The sequence below is a fragment of the Garra rufa genome, chromosome 20 (genome assembly GCF_049309525.1).
Source record: "Garra rufa chromosome 20, GarRuf1.0, whole genome shotgun sequence".
Classification (NCBI taxonomy): Eukaryota; Metazoa; Chordata; class Actinopteri; order Cypriniformes; family Cyprinidae; genus Garra; species Garra rufa.
Genome location: NC_133380.1, coordinates 37,674,097 through 37,696,208, shown reverse-complemented (window position 1 = coordinate 37,696,208; position 22,112 = coordinate 37,674,097). Strand labels below are relative to the sequence as shown.

The following is a 22,112-nucleotide window of genomic DNA, read 5'->3' as shown; positions in this document are numbered from 1 at the left end:
GCGCGACATATATCTGTCTTTATGAAACGATACTGTCCTCTGTGGCACAAGCGTGTGGGTTTGGTCAGGATCAAGAGTTTGTCGTTTAGAAGAAGTGTGCTGTGGTCTGCAGATTGCATTAGTATGTATAGCGCATAGTCCAGCTCTTCTCTGTGAAAGACTGGTCGTGGTGTGTCATTCCTCGTCTGAGATCACCCTGCAGACTACTATTTCAGTCTCAAACTGGAGAGTAAGCTAAATACGTTTAGTATTGTGTTTTAAAGACTTACACAACTGCTGCCCTTGTCTTGGTGAAAGTTTACTGCACACAAACAAACCGATAGGCGGCTGCTCATCACATGATACAACAGAGAGACACTTTGGAAAAACTGTAGGAAGTACACTTTGAACTAAGAAGAACTGAAAATATTTACCTTAAAGGCTTAGACACAAAAGCTGACTTTTTCAAAAGTAATTGAACACACGTTGACCTTTGGGACAGCATGACCCAGACAGAGTAGACTATGTTTGCCACAATGAAATCTGGCTTCTCAGCTAAATGTAAATGGTTAAACATTTATGACACTAACCAGCTGATGAAACTGACAGGAAACAACCGATAAAGACATCAAATTATTGATTTAGCCACCAAATATTTAGTGAAAGATGAATGATGTGACAACTTGCCCTAGTATCATTTAACACATACGCTAGCAGTCAAAAATTTCTAATGTTTTTTTAAAGTCTCTTCTGCTCATTAAGCCTGCATTTATTTGATTTAAAGTACAGCGAAAACAGTAACACTTTGAAATACGTGTACTATTCAAAATAACTGCTTTCTATTTGAATACATTTTAAAATGTAATTTATTCCTGTGATCAAAGCTACATTTTCAGCATCATTACAGTCTTTAGTGTCAATATGCTGATTTGCTGTTTATTACAATTATTATTAACAATATTTAAAACAGTTGCGTATATTTGTTTTAGGATTCTTTGATGAATAGAAAGATCCAAAGATCAGCATTTATCTGAAATAAAACATTTTGTAACATTATATACTATATTATTCAAAAGCTTGATAACATAATATATAGCAGTATAATTTTTTTTTGTGAAAGAAATTATAGAAATGAATACTTTATTTAGAAATGATGCCTTAAATTGATCAAAAGTGCTGATAAAGTCATTTATAATGGTACAAAATATTTCTATTTTCAGATAAATGCTGTTCTATTCATCAAAAAAAAAACTAAAAAAATTATACTCAGCTGTTTTCAACAATAATAATAATGAGATTATGAGAATGATTTCTGAAGGATTATGTGACTGGAATAACTATGCAAACAATTCAGCTTTGAAATCACAGGAATACATTAAAATTTAAAGCATACTCAAATAGAAAGAAGTTATTTTAAATAGTAAAAACATTTCAAAATTTTGCTGTACTTTGGATCAAATAAATGCAGGCTTGGTCATCAGAAAATACTTTTTTAAAAAACATTAAAAATCTTACTGTTCAAAAACTTCTGCCTTCATTATATAGGTAAACTTGTCTAAATATAATGTGATTTTAGTATTTATATTACATTTGAAATACAAAACCACTGCTAGAAGAACTTTTTTGAATCATTAAAATGAATTTATATAATTGTGACCCTGGACCACTAATCCATTCATTAGGGTCAGAGATTTATAATCTTATACATATACACATGAAAAAGCTAAATAAATACGCTTTCCATTAATGTATGGTTTGTTAGGATAGGACAATATTTGGCCGAGATACAGCTATTTGAAAATCTGGAATCTGAGTGCACAAAAAAATCTAAATTGAGAAAATCACCTTAAATGAAGTTCTTAGCAATGCGTATTACTAATCAAACATTAAGTTTTGATATATTTACAGAAGAAAATGTACAAAATATCCACATGGAACATGATTTTTACTTAATATCCAGATGATTTTTGGCATAAATAATACAGCATACTGCATGACTTCTCCTCTAATAATCGGAATGTCACAAGCATGACCCCCGCTGATGGACACAGTAGGTTTCTGAAGTTCGTCCAGCAGCCTGATTTGTTACAGTCCCAGTGCATTTACATTTACATTCATGCATTTGGCAGATGCGTTAATCCAAAGCGACTAGCACTGCATTCCAGGTATTCGTTTATCATTATGTGTGCGCTACTTGGGAACCAGCATTGTGAGTCACCCAGCTGGTTTTAAACAAGGTCAGCTGAGGTCAGCAGCACATACATAAACACACGCCTACACCGTCACTCAGACCGGTAACAACATGCTCTACATGGCCCATTTGGGTCTTGCAGTTCCAGAGGGTTATATGATCTCACATAGCAAATAATTAATCTGTCACTGAGATATTTAAGGTCGTGGAACACATTCAAGACGCAGTAGGAATGCAGGTAAAGTAGGACACTTTCAGACAAAAATTAAACTCTGTGTGTCTTAAACTCTTTTAAAGTAAAATAAAAATAAAAGACAATGATGTTTAAAACAACACTGGACCCTACATTTACAATAACACTAGGGCTGTCACGACTCCTCGATTCAACGTTATTTCATCAGATTTGTAAGGTAAATCATTTATAAACCTATGCAAACACAAAACTTTTACAATAACACTGTCAGGCTGTCAAGAAAATATTCGATTAAATTTGAGTACTCGCATATCACTGTGAGTTTGGGTTTATTATAACATTCATCCGGGAATGCAATGTCCACCATTTCACCAGATTTGTAAAGTAAATATTTTATAAAACTACCTAAACACAAAACATTTACAATAACACTTGAGCTGTCACAATTATTCGATTCAATTCGAGTACTCGCATATCGCTGTGAGTTTGGGTTTATTATAATGCTTATGGGAACGTTATTTCATCAGATTTGTAAGGTAAATCATTCATAAACATTTACAATAACACTAGGGCTGTCACGACTCCTCGATTCAACGTTATTTCATCAGATTTGTAAGGTAAATCATTTATAAACCTATGCAAACACAAAACTTTTACAATAACACTGTCAGGCTGTCAAGAAAATATTCGATTAAATTTGAGTACTCGCATATCACTGTGAGTTTGGGTTTATTATAACATTCATCCGGGAATGCAATGTCCACCATTTCACCAGATTTGTAAAGTAAATATTTTATAAAACTACCTAAACACAAAACATTTACAATAACACTTGAGCTGTCACAATTATTCGATTCAATTCGAGTACTCGCATATCGCTGTGAGTTTGGGTTTATTATAATGCTTATGGGAACGTTATTTCATCAGATTTGTAAGGTAAATCATTCATAAACATTTACAATAACACTAGGTCTGTCACGATTATTCGATTCATTTTGAGTACTCACATATTACTGTGAGTTTGGGTTTATAACAATCATGGAAATGTTATTTTATCAGATTTGTAAGTTAAATTGTTTATAAAACTACCCAAACACAAAACATTTACAATAACACTAGGTCTGTCACGATTATTCGATTCAATTCGAGTACTCGCATATTGCTGTAAGTTTGAGTTTATTGTAATGTTCATCTGGGAATGCAACCTTCGCCATTTCATCAGATTTGTAAAGTAAATCATTTATAAAACTACCCAAACACAAAACATTTACAATGACACTAGGGCTGTCACGACTCCTTGATTTAATTTGAGTACTCGCATATCGTTGTGAGTTTGGGTTTATTATAACATTCATGGAAATGTTATGTTATCAGATTTGTAAGGTAAATAGTTTATAGACCTACACAAACACAAAACATTTACAATAACACTAGAGCTGTCACGAATATTCAATTCAATTTAAGTACTCACATATTACTGTGAGTTTGGGTTTATAACAATCATGGAAATGTTATGTTATCAGATTTGTAAGGTAAATTGTTTATAGACCTACACAAACACAAAACATTTACAATAACACTAGGTCTGTCACGATTATTCGATTCATTTTGAGTACTCACATATTACTGTGAGTTTGGGTTTATAACAATCATGGAAATGTTATTTTATCAGATTTGTAAGTTAAATTGTTTATAAAACTACCCAAACACAAAACATTTACAATAACACTAGGTCTGTCACGATTATTCGATTCAATTCGAGTACTCGCATATTGCTGTAAGTTTGAGTTTATTGTAATGTTCATCTGGGAATGCAACCTTCGCCATTTCATCAGATTTGTAAAGTAAATCATTTATAAAACTACCCAAACACAAAACATTTACAATGACACTAGGGCTGTCACGACTCCTTGATTTAATTTGAGTACTCGCATATCGTTGTGAGTTTGGGTTTATTATAACATTCATGGAAATGTTATGTTATCAGATTTGTAAGGTAAATTGTTTATAGACCTACACAAACACAAAACATTTACAATAACACTAGAGCTGTCACGAATATTCAATTCAATTTAAGTACTCACATATTACTGTGAGTTTGGGTTTATAACAATCATGGAAATGTTATTTTATCAGATTTGTAAGTTAAATAATTTATGGACCTACGCAAACACGAAACATTTACAATAACACTAGGTCTGTCATGATTATTCGATTCATTTCGAGTACTCGCATATTACTGTGAGTTTGGGTTTATTATAATGCTTATGGGAACGTTATTTCATCAGATTTGTAAGGTAAACCATTTATAAACCTATGCAAACACAAAACATTTACAATAACACTAGGGCTGTCACGACTCCTCGATTTAATTCGAGTACTCGCATATTACTGTGAGTTTGGGTTCATTGTAATGCTTATCTGGGAACCCAATGTTCATCAGATTTTTAAGGTAAATTGTTTATAAACCTACACAAACACAGGATTATATATCATTATCTTTATGAATATGAGAAATGTTCGTCGCAATTTTAAAATAAAATCTTGAACACTGATTCTGAATTTACACGTTTTGACATCCACATATTCAAGAAATTACAGTGGCTATAGCATTCCTGATGTAAAGAAATGGACAAATATTAAAGATTAAGTGGACATTTGACTACTTAAATGTCTAGTCAACATTAAACAAGGATTAGATTGCGTAGTAAAGTGTAAAAACAATCATCAGGTCATTGGCGCCCTCTGCAGTCATTTGTTTTAATGCGTATTGTACGTTAGCTCTATTGTTAATAATACATTGTGTATTTTCACAGTTTTTTTCAATAAAACCATATGATTACTTGCTTTAGATACTTCATATCTGTATCTATTTATATCTATACTATCTATTATTGACTCATTGCTATTATATATATATATATATATATATATATATATATATATATATATATATTAAAGGAGTAGTTCACTTTCAGAACAAAAATTTACAGATAATGTACTCACCCCCTTGTCTCACATCCAAGATGTTCATGTCTTTCTTTTTTCAGTCGTAAAGAAATTATGTTTTTTGAGGAAAACCTTTCTCTTCTTATAATGGACTTCTATGGTGCCCCTGAGTTTGAACTTCCAAAATGCAGCTTCAAAGGATCACAGCTGAGGAAAAAAGGGTCTTATCTAGCAAAACGATCGGTTATTTTCTAAAAAAAAAAAATTACAATTTATATACTCTTTAATCTCAAATGCTGATCTTGTCTAGCTCTGTGTGTACTGTGTGTAGAGATTAAAAAGTATATAAATGGTAAATGTTTTTTTTGGGGAAAAAAATGATCGTTTAACTAGATAAGACCCCTCTTCCTCGGCTGGGATCATTTAGAGCCTTTTGAAGCTGCATTTAAACTGCATTTTGGAAGTTCAAACTCGGGGGCACCATAGAAGTCCATTATATGGAGAGAAATCCTGAAATGTTTTCCTCAAAAAATATCATTTCTTTACGACTGAAGAAAGAAAGACATGAACGTCTTGGATGTCAAGGGGGTGAGTACATTATCTGTACATTTTTGTTCTAAAAGTGAACTACTCCTATAAGTCATTAAAAAAAAAAAAAAAACTAATTTTAATTATCCGATTACTTGGTTAATCGTCATAATAAAAAAACGATTATTCGATTACCTAATCGTTAGTGACAGCCCTAAATAATACAACAATCTAGTCTTTTTTCTATTCTAAGAGCATGTATCACTATCAGAAAAGAAATTCCTATACTTTCAAGCATATTCCATATGGCGAGGATAATGCATGACTTACCTTTGAAGTTCGACAATACTCTGTGTGTGTGTTCGACTGTTTGAGACTATCTTTGTCTTTGGCCTGTATCTTCAATTACTCTTTCGTGTCAACGCCCACAAAAGACCCTCAGCTCTGTCGACTCTGAGAACTCTGAAATATTAAGCCCCATTTTGTGGTGGTGAAACTGGAGATAGCAGCTCTATCTTTCTATCTGTTCGCTGCATAATCAGACCTGTCTGATACCTCAGTGCCTCTGAATGCCTTTGAATCTCCAATATCACCTGCCTTTATAATCTAACATGGCTCTGCATGTAAATGGCTATATAATACCTCTAAAGAAAGGCTTTTCCCACTGGTCAAAAAACCCTAGGGCCTCACATCTCCCAAGCGTAAAGAAAATATGACCAATTCGAAAACTGCCATGTGTAACTTTGTGCATCTGTGTTTGTGACTCAGGTAAAGGTGTTTTCCGGTTGGAGGGAATATCGCAAAAGCTTTGCCTCTCAGCAGACTCGACTGGGCTGTCTCTCACCAGCTGTGAGCCCCCGTCTGCCGCCCTGCTTTGGAAATGGGTGTCCCGGCACCGTCTCTACAATCTGGGCACCAATCGGTGTCTAGGGATCAACGCGACCAAGTTGGTGCAGCCTGACGTGGGTGTCTTTGAGTGTGACGTTTCCCTCCCAACCATGTGGTGGCGCTGTGGAGGCAGCATGTTGTACGGGGCGATGAATAATAAGCTAGCGGTGGTGGACTCCAAAGTGGTGGTGGTGAAGAGGGCCGTATCCGTGCAGCAGTGGAGGATTTATGGGGCGGCCGGTGAAGGGCCGTGCGCTTACCCATATGAAGGCAAGATGTCTTCGGACACATTTTTTTAAAACTAGAATCAGCGATAAAGCAAAAGCTAAAATATAGTTTAAAACCTTGGTCACACTAAGAACAATAGCTATAAAGATTACTATAATGATAACTATATTACCGTCCACACTAATGGGCGATAACATGCTGTTTATTATAGTGCCTTGCAAAAGTATTCATACCCCTTCATTTTTGTCACATTTTGTTTTGTTGCAGCATTATGTTAAACTGCTTTAAATTAGTTTTTCCCCACATCAATTTACACTCCCTACACCATAATAATGACAAAGCAAAAACCAGATTTGCAAATTTTACAAATTTATTAAAAATAAAACACTGAAATAAGTACATTGCATAAGTATTCATACCCTTAACTCAGTACATAGTTGAAGCACCTTTACAGCCTCAAGTCTTTTTGGGTCTGATGTGACAAGCTTTGCACATCTGCATTTGGCAATTATCTGCCATTCTTTGCCTCACCTTTTCACCTCTCAAGCTCTGTCAGCTTGGATGGGGGCTGCCAGACATTTTCTAGAGTCCTAGTTGTTGCAATCGTCTTCCATTATGGATAATGCTTCTGTGAACCTTCATTTTTCTGAACTCTTCCCTAGATCATTGTCTTAACACAAGTCTGTCACTGAGCTCTACAGGCAGTTATCTTGACCTCAGGACTTGGTTTTTGCTCTGATATGCATTTTCAGCTGTTAGACCTTTTCTGAGAGGTGTGTGCCTTTCTAAATCAGACTCATTCAAATGAATTTGCCACAGTTTAATTCCACTCGAAGTGTAGTAACATCTAGAAGCAATATGAATGCTCCTGAGCTAAATTTCGAGTATCCCAGAAAAGGGTATGAATACTTATGCAACGGGATCTTTTCAGTTTTTTATTTCTAATAAACTTGCAAAGTTGTTACAAAAAAAAAAAAAAGTAATTTAAAGCAGTTTAGCATAATGCTACAGCAAAAAAAAAAGTGAAAAAAATGAAGGGGTATGAATACTTTTGCAAGGCACTGTAAGCAGACCTGCCGCTTTAAAACCAGGTGGATTCTGATTGGCTATTTTATGGCTAATAAATGTGACCGTCGACCACAAAACCAGTCATAAAGGTACATTTTTTGATTTGTACACCATCTAAAGCTGGTTGATGTATGGATTTGTTAGGATAGGACAGTATTTGGCCGAGATAAAACAATTTGAAAATCTGGAATCTGAGGGTGCATAAAAATCTAAATATCGAGAATCGCTTTTAAAGTTGTCCAAATGAAGTTATGCATATTACTAATCAAAAATTGAGTTTCGATATATTTATGGTAGGAAATTTACAAAATATCTTCATGAAACATGATCTTAATATCCTAATGATTTTTAGCATAAAAAAAATCAATAATTTTGACCCATACAATATTGGCTATTGCTACAAATATACTCATGCTATTTAAAAATGGGTTGATTTTACAACATATTAGCATCTAGCACCAGTAAAAATGACAACTTGCCCCCTGACATTTATGAAAGATGAGAAATATAAAACACAGAGAGATTAGCTGGAAAAACTTTTTCTGAAACTGATTTTAACAATATTGTTCCTGTTTCATTACCAGTTACTACATTATAGCTATGGTGTGAACTTTGGGGCAAGTTTTTAGACTCTAGTATTTACATTGATTTCGTATGGTTTTATACAAATTGTATTTATTTTCAAGAAAAGTTACTATTTAATGACTATAAAAATGTGACAATCACAAAAAAATAATATATTTTCCATAACATACAAAAGTTTTTGAACAGTAAGATTTTTAATGTTTTTAAAAAAGTCTCTTCTGCTCACCAAGCCTGCATTTATTTGCTCCAAAATACAGCAAAAGCAGTGATATTGTGAAATATTGTTACTATTTAAAATAACTGCTTTCTATTTGAATATATTTTAAAATGAAATTTATTCCTGTGATCAAAACTGAATTTTCAGCATCATCACACGATCCTTCAGAAATCATTCTAATATGCTGATATATTCTAATAGAATCTAATATATTAGAATTATAGACATTATAAAAATGTAATACTTTAATTAAGCAAGCATGCTTTAAATTGATTAAATTGATCAAAAGTGATAATAAAGACATGTTACAAAATATTAGCTATTTTTCTGAACTTTCTATTCATCAAAGAAACCTGAAAAAATTCTACTCCATTGTTTTCAACATCATAATAATAATAATAAATGTTTTTTTGTTTTTTGCTAAAAATTCAGTTTTAAAATCACAGGAATAAATTACATTTTAAAATACATTCAAATATAGCAGCTATTTAAAATTGTAAAAATATTTTACAATTTTTATGTTTCTCTAAACAGCGCCAAAACGGCATTTATTGTTTGAATACTGTAATAAAATGGACAGAATTTGAAAATCAGAGACTTTCGTATTAAAATTAATAAAGCACAAAGCTTATTGCGATTTATTGTATGGAAGGTGCGCGACGAAAGCTGAAAACAGGCTAGACTAATTGATTCTTGGGATTTAAGAATCAATATCGATTTCGTAAAAATTAAAATAGTTTAAAATCGAGAAATCAATATTTCTTTATCCAGCCCTAATATATAAATATTCTTCTGCATGTTGGCCACACCACATTACTTAAAACTTAAACTTATCTAAGCGAAACTGCTCTTTAGATATCTTTGTCAATGACTGAGGTCCCATTTTGGTCGACCACTTTAAACGAATACATTCAGTGTTTTGTTTGATGAGGTTTATTTGATGTGGCTGCAGTCATACAGCTTCTGCTTGTTCTACAACTGTTGTTTTCCTGGTGTTGACAGACATCCACACGCTACAAGGAAACTCCCATGGCATGACCTGCTCCATACCTTTCAAATACAACAATAAATGGTTCTGGGATTGTACCTCTGAGGGCAGAGAGGACCGTCACCTCTGGTGTGCCACCACAAACCGCTATGATCAAGATGAGAAATGGGGCTTCTGTCCAAGTCCAGGTACTGTAAATCCACATATTAATTAACTGAAATATGTTCCTTTTACTATTCTATACACCACCGTTTACAAGATCAGGAATGGAATAACATTCCTGATCTTTTGAACGGTGCTGTATAGAAAAGTCAGCAAGGGCATGTTAAGTTGATCAAAAGTGACAGTAAAAACATTTACAATATTAGAGAGGTTTTCTGTTTCAAATAAATGCTTTTTTTTAATATATTTACTTTCTATTCATCAAAGAATTGTGAAAAATGCATTACCATTTCCACACAAAAACACACTCTTTTCAACAGTGATATTAAAAATAAATGTTTCTTAAGCTGCAAATCAGCATATTGGAAAGATTTCTGAAGAATCACGTGACACTGAAGACTGGAGTAATGATGCTGAAATTTCAGCTTTGATCACAGGAATAAATAACATTTCACACTAACAGTTATTTTAAATGTCCATCATATTTGACAATATTACTGTTTAAAAAAAAGAAACGAGAAAAAAAGCATTAAAAAAATTCTGTCTATGTTTTTTTTTTTTCCAGTGTCAGGCTGCAATGAATTCTGGGAGAGCCATCCGGAGCTGAATGCTTGTTATCAATTTAACTTGTACTCCATCCTCACTTGGAGTCAAGCTCTTACTTCCTGTCAAGCACAGGGCGGAAGTCTTCTGTCCATCACACAGTCCAGTGAACAGAGCTATATCAAAGGTATACAGACACTTAAGGCGAGACACTGCAGGTGAATAGGGTAAAAAAAACTAATAGTTATTACCTTACTTACCCAGATGATTGATTATGTTGATAATTGCTATCATTTTTTGTATTACAAGTTTTCTAAAATGTCAGGTTTAAATATGCAAATTATTTAATGAAATATGCGCTAATTTGCATACATTTCTAGTACAAAAATCGAAACACTGGATGAAGTCAGTTTCAAAATTCTTGTTTAATTTTTTTGACATATTAGAGTCAAATGTTTTCACAGAGGGGATTTTCGGCATCTCATATTCTCAGAAAATACTTAGAACAGGCAGAAAATTATTTTTACAGTTTTGTATAAAATGTTGTATAAAATCAAGCAAATTATATATGAACAAATCCCTCTGTAAAAACCTTCAGGATGTAGACAGGAATAAATTGTAAAGTTTTTGTGTCTAAGTGCTACTAAAGGGTAGATTTATGCCTCGGTGTAGGAGAAAAAACTCATTTTGAGAAAACAGCCTTTAAAAACATGTATTGTAATCGAAATCTATTGAAACAAATAGATAAAGTGCTAAAACAACACTTAACTGTGTCTTGTGGATGTTTTTCTTTCACTAGTCTGAAACCAAAAAGCCCAAAATCTCAAACTTTTCAGATGCATTACAAAACAGTGTTTTTTCATGGGTATTTTGATATTCCAGTGAGCATGGTCTCACCGGCGAAAACTGTTTGACTTAGAAAGTCATGCTAGTTTAGGTTGTTAAACGGTAAATGCAATTGAATGCACTGCGTTAAAAGGAAATAAGCAACTTCACTTCAGGTCAAAAGTATAGAATAAGACTTTTAAATGTTTTAAAAGAAGAAAAAAAATATTTATTTCAGTGTGTATGGTTAGTTATACTGTCCAGCTCTAATAAGCACAAAAAGTACCAAAAAAGTAGTCCATGTGACTACTATATTCCCAGTCTTCTGAAACTATAAGATAATTGTAATAGTCATATGTAGACTTTTTATGGTGCTGTTCTTTGTCTTGTTGTTTCTTTTTATGTAGTTCAGTGATTTTTACTAAAGAGTTTGTTTGAACATTTTATAACCTGGATAGTTTTAATGGAAGTATTTGATTGGTTCATGACTGTTGTTATTGTGTTCCACCAGGAAGACTCTCAGATATGGGTGTGATGGTCTGGATTGGATTAAACCATCTCAGTCAACAGGGGGGATGGCAGTGGTCTGATGGATCTCCTTTGGGTCTTGTCAGTTTTACCGAAGGTACATTTGGCTTATGTTATAAGGTTAAAGAGTTGTTTCATGCGCAGGATTACTTATTAAAGCTATAGTTCACCCAAAAATGAAAATTCTGTCATTAATTGCTCACCTCATGTGGTTCCAAACCCATAAGACCTCTGTTCTAAACTTCAAACTCTGTTGAAGACATTTTGAAGAATGTCGGTAACCAAACTGTTTCTGGTCCCCATTGACTTTCATTGCTTTTTGTACTATGGAAGTCAATGGCTACCAGCAACTCTTTGGGTTAAAGGATTACTCCAGTACCAGAATATACATTTCCTTATAGTTTTCTTATAATTTACTCACCCTCAGTGACAAAGAAATTCTTTTTTTTTGAGGAAAACATTCCAGGATTTTTCTCCATATAGTGGACTTCAGTGGTGCTTAAAGGAACACTACACTTTTTTTGGAAATAGTCTCATTTTCCAAATACCCCCAAGTTAATAAGTTGAGTTTTACCGTTTTTAAATCCATTCAGCCGTTCTCCTGTTCTGGCGATATCACTTTTAGCATAGCTTAGCATTGATTATTGAATCCTATTAGACCAATAGCATCGCGTTCAAAAATGACCAACGAGTTTCGATATTTTTCCTTTTTTAAAACTTGACTCTTCTGTAGTTATATCGTGTACTAATACCGGCGGAAAATGTAAAGCTCCGATAAGATTAGGAACTACACTTCCATTCTGGTGTAATAGTCAAGGAAGTTTGCTGCTGTAATATGGTCGAAGCAGGCGCAGTAATATCACGCAGCGCCTGAAATTAGTTCCCAGCTAGGTTAGCATTTGCACATGTGCTGTGTGATATTACTGCGCCTGCTTCGGCCATATTACGGCAGCAAACTTCCTTGACTATTACGCCGGAATGGAAGTGTAGTTCCTAATCTTATCAGCCTAGAAAATCGCAGCTTTACATTTTCCACACAACATAACTACAGAAGAGTCAAGTTTTAAATATGACAAATAAACGTGATGCTTTTGGTCTAATAGGATTCAATGATCTATGCTAAGCTATGCTAAAAGTGATATCGCCAGAACAGGAGAACGGCTGAATGGATTTCAAAACGGTAAAACTCAATTTATTAACTCAGGGGGAGTTGGAGAATGAGCCTATTTCCAAAAAAAGTGGAGTGTTCCTTTAAGCACCACTGAAGTCCACTGAAGTTCCTTTAACAGATTGAAGGTTAAAAGGCAGTTTCAACGCAGCTTCAAAAGACTCTAAACAATCCCAGCCAAGGAATAAGTGTCTTATCTAGCGAAATGATTGGTCATTTTCTTCAAAAAATAATATTTATACACTTTCTAACCACAAATGCTTGTCTTGTCTAGCTCTGCGGTTCAAAACAGTTAGGGTATGTTGAAAAACTCCCATTTCATTTTCTCCTCCAAGTTCAAAATCGCTTTACATCGCTGTTTTAGTGTTTTTTTGTAAAAGGTGTTTGACACTTCTTTGCACGTTTATTTTCGAAACACTGGGTCGGTACTTCTGCAGCGATGTAGGATGATTTTGAAGTTGGAGGAGAAAATAAGATGGGAGTTTTTCGACGTACCCTAACTGTATTGAACCGGAGTACACAGAGTATGCATCCGCATCGCAGAGCTAGACAAGACAAGCATTTGAGGCAGTGGTAATTTTGACAGCAAATTTTGATTTAGTTTTAATCATAGTCTTTTGACTAAATGCCATTTAGTTTTAGTCATATTTTAGTCGTCTGAATTGTTTTTAGTTTTAGTCTAGTTTTAGTCGACTAAATATCATACTTACTAAACCCATTAGATTTTAAACCGACTTTAAACCGTTTAAAGTCTAATGGGTTTAGTTACAGTGTAATGCATTTATTAAACATAAACAGGTTTCATATTAAGGTTTTATCAAGATGGACACAGATTTAACTGCTGTGATATGCAACATGCTTTTATATTAAAATGAAATGAAACCACTTCTCATAAAGAAACAAGAACATATAGGCTAATTATGCCTTCTTTATAACAACTTGTTTACCACATTCTTCATTCTTTCAAGCAGACATTTATTTATATAAATACATTTAGATTAATCTTTATTAGGGTTACTAAAGTGACTCAGTCAAGAGCAGTGAGTGATTTTCTGTCTGTCTTTTGTTGCTTGCTTAACATCAATGCCACAGACAGCAACTAAATTAGGCTGCTGTCCCTTTAAAACCGAATGCACAGATTCAATGTACTGATAGTCTCCCAATTGTTTACATTCAACTAAGATGTAACCGATTGTGTTTACATGAATACTCATCAACCCGGACAATTCAACATCATTTTTTGTGTCCGAATTGTGTTCTCTTTTGCGTCCTCAAATTTATCCATATGTCTGCTCTTCTTTTTCTCCCAGATTTTTGAATGTTTTATGAGACGTGCAGTTGATGTATATGTTATGTTTACGATCTATCCTACAGGGTAGATCAATAGGCTGTGATAAAGTTCATATCTACGCAATAACCTTTCTTTCTGAATGAATCTCTTTCTAAATCGTCCCTCCATAACATTTTCGTCTTGTTTTTATGCGTTGGCGAAAATGTCAATAGATTTTTGTCATGGTTTTTGTCATTCAAAACTAGTTTTCATTTCGTTATCATCTCGTTTTCGTCTGTGAAAAATGTTGTTGACGAAAATTATTCGCCAAAGAAATTAACACTGATTTGAGGTTAAAAAGAATATACTTTTTTTTTTTTTACTTTTAGAAAATAATGGATCGTTTTAATAGATACACTGCAAAAAATGCTTTTCTTACTTAGATTTTTTGTCTTGTTTCCAGCCAAAGTTTCAAAAAATTCTTGAATCAGGAAGGATTTTCTAGACGAGTAAAAATTATTGTCTTGTTTTTAGTAAAAACAAGTCAAAACTAAGTGAGTTTTTGCTTAAAACAGGCAAAATAATCTGCCAATGGGGTAAGCAAAAAAATCTTATTTCAAGCAGACAACTAGATTATTTTTCTTACCCCATTGGCAGATTATTTTGCCTGTTTTAAGCAAAAACACACCTAATTTTGACCTGTTTTTACTAAAAACAAGATAATAATTTTAACTTTTCTAGAAAATCTTTCCTGATTCAAGAATTTTTAGATATTTTCGCTGGAAACAAGACAAAAAATTTAAGTTAGAAAAGCATTTTTTGCAGTGTAAGACCCTTATTCCTCAGCTGGGATCGTTAAGAGCCCTTTGAAGCTGCGCTGAAACTGTATTTTTAACCTTCAATCTGTTGAGCACCATTGAAGTCCACTATATGGAGAAAAATAGGTCTGTAGCTTAATAATTATCGCACAATATTCATTTCCTCGATAAATGATAACAAGAGTTCCATAAAGGAGTAATAGAAAATAATTACAGTATTTTTTTAAGATTTAAACTATAACGTTTATGCATTTATACTAAATGTATTTAGACTACTGTTTTTCAAACAAATACCTAGGAACCATATAAAATTTTTTACCATGGTAATAAGGGGCTATATTTGTGGTTTTAACTGTTATTATCTTGATTTATGGATGATACAATAGAAGAGCAATGATTAATTAAAACAAAAATAAATAAACAACTCAAACTGTCAGAATAATAACAAAAAATTATCATATACTGTGCAAATTACAATATAATGTTAAACCAAAAAACACACAAATGAACAATGTAAAAAAAAAAAAAAAAACAGTCCAGAATTGGGGATAAAAGCTTTTAATAACAATAATATTAATATTAAATTAAAATTAATATTAAATAAAATTTAAAAATTAAAATTGTAATATAATATAAATAATACAATTAAATTAAATAATCAAATAATTGAATATTAATTATCGTTTTAAACCACTATTTACTGTCTACTTAGACTAAAATTAATTAAAAAAGTTATTACCATTATAAATATTTTTAAATTAATATTTAATGGTAATCAATAAAATAAAATTACCAAATAATTGAATATTAATTATTATTTTAAACCTCTTTTTACTGATTCCGCACACTAAAATTGATTTTAAAAAGGGGTTCTTAACATTATTTTAAATATTTAAAAAAATAATATTCAATAATAATTAAAATTACATAATTAATTTATTGAATATTAATTTCTGTTTTAAACCTCATTTTACTGACTCCCCATGCTAAAAGTAATTAAAAAAAAACATTATTAAACATAATAAAAAAATAATATTCAATAATAATAAATACAATTACATTAAACAATCAAATAATTAAATGTTGATCATTTTAAACCTCTTTTTACTGACTCCCCACACTAAAATCTTAGATTTAAAATTTAAAAAAGGTTATTAACATTATTATAAATATTTTAAAAATAATATTCAATAATAATTAAAATTACGTAATTAATTTATTGAATATTAATTTCTGTTTTGAACCTCATTTTACTGACTCCCCATGCTAAAAGTAATAAAAAAAACATTATTAAACATAATAAAAAAATAATATTCAATAATAATAAATACAATTACATTAAACAATCAAATAATTAAATGTTGATCATTTTAAACCTCTTTTTACTGACTCCCCACACTAAAATCTTAGATTTAAAATTTAAAAAAGGTTATTAACATGATTATAAATATTTAAAAAAATGATATTAAATAATACATTAAATTAAATAATCAAATTAATAATATGGAACAAATTTATCAGATCATTTTTTGGCCATATCGCCCAGCCCTACTGTAGCTGCAGGTGGATAGACTAATTTCCACACATTTGGGAACGTTCCATTAGTAAATGAAACATTTACAATGTTTGTAATTGGGTTGACTAAAATTTCTGAAAGCCTTTTCAACATACACATATTCACCCAAATGACATCTTTAGCTGGGGATGGCCTGAGGGATATAATCACTCTCATCACATTTGACTCAGTGATAGATTCTACATTGAAAGCTGGTTCTGTCCGTCTACCTTATTCATCTCTTCCTGTCCAGATCTGCCCTCCAAACCAGTGCAGGATAACCAGCAGTGTGGGGTGTTTAACTCCACACAGGGTTCCTGGCAGAGTCTGTCCTGTGAGTCAGCCTTGCCCTACATCTGCAAGAAAACCACCAAACACAGCCGGAATGCCGAGCCGCTTGGTAAAGAGATGAGTGATCTGACTGCTCATTCATTCTTCCCTTTCAATAATCCAGCTTTTTGTTCGCCCATCCTTCCGTTTCTTTGTCTTTTCCCCTAACATGGCTTTTCCCAGACAATCTATTCACCTAGTTTTCTCAAGGTCCGTCTAGTTTAAGCTTGTAACAGCCAGTTTAACGTAAAACCTGTCATTTTCCAGTGCTCATTATTGAAAGAATGAGTCTGCTGTCAGATACAGACTAGTGATTATTGTTTCCATGATGGTCAACATTGACTGTGATTTGTCGGAGGAGAAGGACGTGGGCACGTCCTGAGTTTTGCTTAAATGCACAACAGCTGTGTCCCATCTAGAGTCTGAACTACTGGCCCTGGATATCAAAAACAAACAAATACATAGATTCTCACAGGGTGTGTGTAAATATAGAAACGCTCGGGGTCATCCGCAACAATATAAGAAAACAACTGGCTTCATACGATGGTATGAAGTTGGCTTGATTGAAATTAATACCTATTTTTAAATAGTTAAAAATATATAAAATCAATAGTTTTTGATTTTAAAAAAAGTTAAATCGTGCCTGGTTAGTGCTAGTGTTTTTTTTTTCTAATTGGTGTTTTTATTTCCATCATCATTACACAAAAAAACAAGCAAGGAGCCATTAAATTGATCAGAAGTGAAAGTAAATGCATTTAATATGTTATAAAATATATATATTTAAAAAAAATAGCTTCTTTTGAACTTTCTGTATTAATCAAAGAATAACTTTTAATCTTTTTATTGGTATTTAACAAGATAAATACAAAATGATACATTTATCGAAAAATTGTTTAAACAATCTATTATAATATAATGTAGTATAATATACTTTAATATAATATTGTCACGGATTAGGCAGGAACACACGAACAACGACGTAATAAAAAGACGTATTTAATAAATCCAACGGAATACAGGTAGACACGGGAACACCAGGGGAAAACATCCATTTAACATCAAAGACCGACAAGAGTACAGGGGAAAACACACACCTTAAATAGACAGACTAATTACAACCACAGGTGCAGACAATGACGGCGAAACCAAAAACACTCAGAACAACGGGGGAGAATGGGAGAAACCAACAAGAAAGTCCGGGGGTGTGACAAATATAATATAATGTTCTGAAAAATCAGCTATTTATTTAATACCTGAAAATAATTATTGATTTTCAGTACTGGCCCGAAATGTATTATTGGTTCTTTTCTTTTCTTTTCTTTTCTTTTCTTTTCTTTTCTTTTAAAACTTACATTAAAAAAACACTTTTGTTCAGCAAGGATACAATATAGACAAAATACTGAAAAATTTTAACATTTATTTATAACCTGAAAATACTGGCCAGAAATGTATTCTTGGTGTTTTTATTTTATTTTATTTTATTTTATTTTTTATCAAAATGACAAAAGCAACAAACACTTTTGTTCAGCAAGGAACCATTAAACTGATCAGAAGTGAAAGTAAATGCATGATGAAATGAGATATATATAAGATAAATAATTACAAAAAAATAGCTTCTTTTGAACTTTCTGTATTAATCAAAGAATACCTTGTAATCTTTTTATTGGTATTTAACAAGATAAATACAAAATGGTACATTTATAGGAAAGTAAAAAACTACAGATTGTCTATATATATATATATATATATATATATATGTATGTATGTACAGATTGTCTCAGTTTAAACCCAACCCTCCCATTAAAAACATATATACTATATATATGATATAATTTTAACATCAGCAATTTAATACAAAATACTGAAGAATTTTGACATTTTGTTTTTATTTTATTTTTTTATCAAAATTACAAAAACAAACACTTTTGTTCAGCAAGGATACATTCAATTTATCAGAAGTGACATAATAAATATAATGTAATATAACTGAAAGCATGTACATAAAGCAAAGAAAGAAAAAAAAATACATGCACCAGGAGAACAGAGTAAATCTTTGACATAATTTAAGAAAGGTTTCCAGGTTTTCTGGAAAGATTTAAGGGGCCATCTTAATCAACCAAAAACTTCAAACACTAGTCTATGTTGTAGTATCTGTTTTTAAGTATATTTGAAATCTTCTTTCTGTCTATTTGTCTTCAAGATAACTGGCAGTATAAGGAGACAATTTGTCCCAATGGTTGGTTGGACCACAATGGGTTTTGTTACCGGTACCTGGAGGAGAAGTCAAGCTGGAACAGCTCTTCCAGCGCATGCAGAGCTTTTAGGGCAGAACTGGTCAGCATCCACTCCCTCTCCCAGCAGGAACTACTGCTCAAACTGCTATCCAATGGTTAGCAGGATTTTATATTGAGTGCAAATGTTCTTCCGTGTATAGTGTCATTGATTGAAGTCACAGTAATAACAATATGTTGTTTGTGCCAGGATCTAATTCTAAGGTGTGGATCGGCTTGCATAAGGAGGCCAAACTGTCAACAGTCCAATGGTCAGACGGCACTCCCGTCGCATTCACATCCTGGTACTCTCAGGAGCCTTCCCATCAGCGAGATGACAAACAAATCTGTGTTACAGCGGACCGGAAGGTGAGATCAGAGTTCGGAGATCAGATTAGTCATAACCTGAGCATACAGTATGTGGTCAGAAAGGAAGCATGTGTCCATAAAGACAGCAGCTGTGTGCCAACTAAAAACGGCAAGATCTGATTTCAGAGACAGTCACTGCATGAAAGCTTTATCCTGGGTAATCAGATGCACAGCCACCAGTTAGTCACAGCAGTAAACCACAGCAGGCCTAGGCATCCAACCGGTCACGTGACTGATCTGACCTTTTTTGAACTTCTTCTGTACTTGATCAAGGGCTCATTGTGTGTGTGTGTGTGTGTGTGTTTTAGGAAGGCAGATGGCAGTTTGAGGATTGTGGAGAGCAGCATGCAGCAATATGTAAGGTGTCAGGTCTTGTTCCTCAGCATCCTACTGGCGAATGGGATGAAGGATGTCCAGAGGTGAGAGTGCTACTTTAACATGTTACATGTCGGTGAGGAGAAATGAAATTATAACCAAAGAGCAATCTTGTTGAATCAAAAATGAGAAAGTAACAAAACAAATCAAAGAGTATAGCTGCAAGCAGCAATTACGGGGCCAAGCACTAGGCAAGGGAAGCATCAGAACAAGTGCATTAGGAGTAATGATTTTAGTCAAATTGTCAGAAAAATAATGTACAACTTCTAGAAATATGATTTAATGGCTTATCTCTTTTGACAAACAGGTGGCGCTGTTATCAAATGGTTGTGGTGTTAAGTGTGAGGTGACAATAGCACACACAAAGTTTGGTGTCTTTATGTCAAAGCTTTGCAGAGATAAAGCCTTAGAGTCATTTTGGCATCAAGCCTAAAATTTGTAGAGGCGCTGTACGAAAACGGTTTCATCTATCAACATGAAATTCATAACTTATTGTCAGCACAGTCTGAAGATGATCTGACTCGATTTTGGTGAAAATTGGACAAACGGTCTAGAACGAGTTCGGAAAAGTAGGTTTTCAACATAAAACAAACTGGTGGACAGGAAGTTTGGCCAGATGTGGCATGATTGGGGTCTATGTTGTCGGCATGACCCAAGGAATATTTTGAGGTCAGTTTCATTACAAAAGGCTAATGCAGTCTACAGTTATTAGCATTTTTGGAAATTTCATAAATAATAGTTAATGAATGGTTTATTACTTTTGAGCAAATGGTGGCACTGTTACAAAATTGATGTGGTGTAATTATTGTGAGATGATAATGCAACATACAAAATTTGGAGCAAATATCTCAAAGCTTTGCGGAGATATAAGTTCAGATGCACTTTGGCATCTTTCCAGCAAATTCGTTGATGCGTTAAATGAAAACAGTTTCGTATATCAAAACGAAATCCATAACTGTTTGTCAGCGTGGTCTGGAGATGATCCGAGTCAAAATTTGGTGAAAATCAGACTAATGGTCTAGGGGGAGTTTGAAAAAGTTGTTTTTCTACAATAATCAAAAATGGTAGACAGGGAGTTCGGCCAATTTTGGCATAATTGGCATCAATGTTCTCGGCATGACCCAAGGAATATTTTGAGATCACTTTCATTACAATAAGCCATTTTCATAAGAAGTTATTAGCATTTTTTTAATATTTCCTTATGACCTTTGACCACAAGGTTTTTTGAGTACTGTCAGGGCATGGTGCCGAACACACATACAGAGTTTCGTAACAATACGTCAATGCGTTCGCAAAATATAGCATTTTATGGCAAATTGCTCCTCCGAATCTAACAAGACCAGTTTCGGGATGTTTGGCCAAACCATTAAGAAGTTATAAGCTAATACAGCAATTTTTCATATCTCCCGACCACTAGGTGGCACTGTGACGAAACACTGCAGGTAGATTCAGGTCATGCTTGTTATCACACACACCAAGTTTGGTCTCAATACGCCAAACCGTTGCGGAGATATGGCCTCACATCCATTTTTGCACGCTTTTCGTAGAATTTGTTCACGCGTTATTCAAGAACGGTTTGACTAATCAACTTGAATTCTGTAACTTTTTGCCACCATGGTCTGAAAATGATCTGAGGCAATTTTGGTGAAAATCATACAAACTGTCTAGGACAAGTTCGAAAAAGTAGGTTTTTCAAACAATTAAAAATAGAAAAAAAACTAAACCTTACGATTTTTGAATTTTGGTGATCATTCGACTCAGATATTCAGAGATGTGCAAAAGTTATTAGCACAAAGAAAGCGAAACTTTGGACAAGTGGTGGCGCTATAGAGCTTGAGTTAGAGACTCCAAACTTGCTATGGTTAATGATGAGACTGTCCTCTATCAGTGTGGCAAATTACACAACTTTCCCACAAGCGGTTCTGTGGGCTGCCATAGACTCAAGAGCAGAAGAAATGGAAGAAGAAGAATAAGAACGCCAACGGATACAACAGGTGCCTGGCCCCTAATAATTATAGTCATTTTTGCTGATGTTTTGGTAGTGACGCATTTTTAAAAACGAATAAAAATAGAACTAATAAAAAA

General features: G+C 33.3%; 1 protein-coding gene across 1 annotated transcript in view; it reads left to right on the top strand.

Moving 5' to 3' along the window:
* The window catches only part of pla2r1 (phospholipase A2 receptor 1), a 55,218-nt gene that overhangs the window by 171 nt on the left and 32,935 nt on the right, over window positions 1-22,112 (top strand). Inside the window, exons 2-9 of the mRNA XM_073826153.1 lie at window positions 6,609-6,998; window positions 9,829-10,002; window positions 10,542-10,706; window positions 11,856-11,969; window positions 16,937-17,083; window positions 19,214-19,402; window positions 19,495-19,652; window positions 19,961-20,071. Coding sequence (XP_073682254.1) covers window positions 6,609-6,998; window positions 9,829-10,002; window positions 10,542-10,706; window positions 11,856-11,969; window positions 16,937-17,083; window positions 19,214-19,402; window positions 19,495-19,652; window positions 19,961-20,071 — 1,448 coding nt within the window. The remainder of the gene's footprint in view (window positions 1-6,608; window positions 6,999-9,828; window positions 10,003-10,541; window positions 10,707-11,855; window positions 11,970-16,936; window positions 17,084-19,213; window positions 19,403-19,494; window positions 19,653-19,960; window positions 20,072-22,112) is intronic.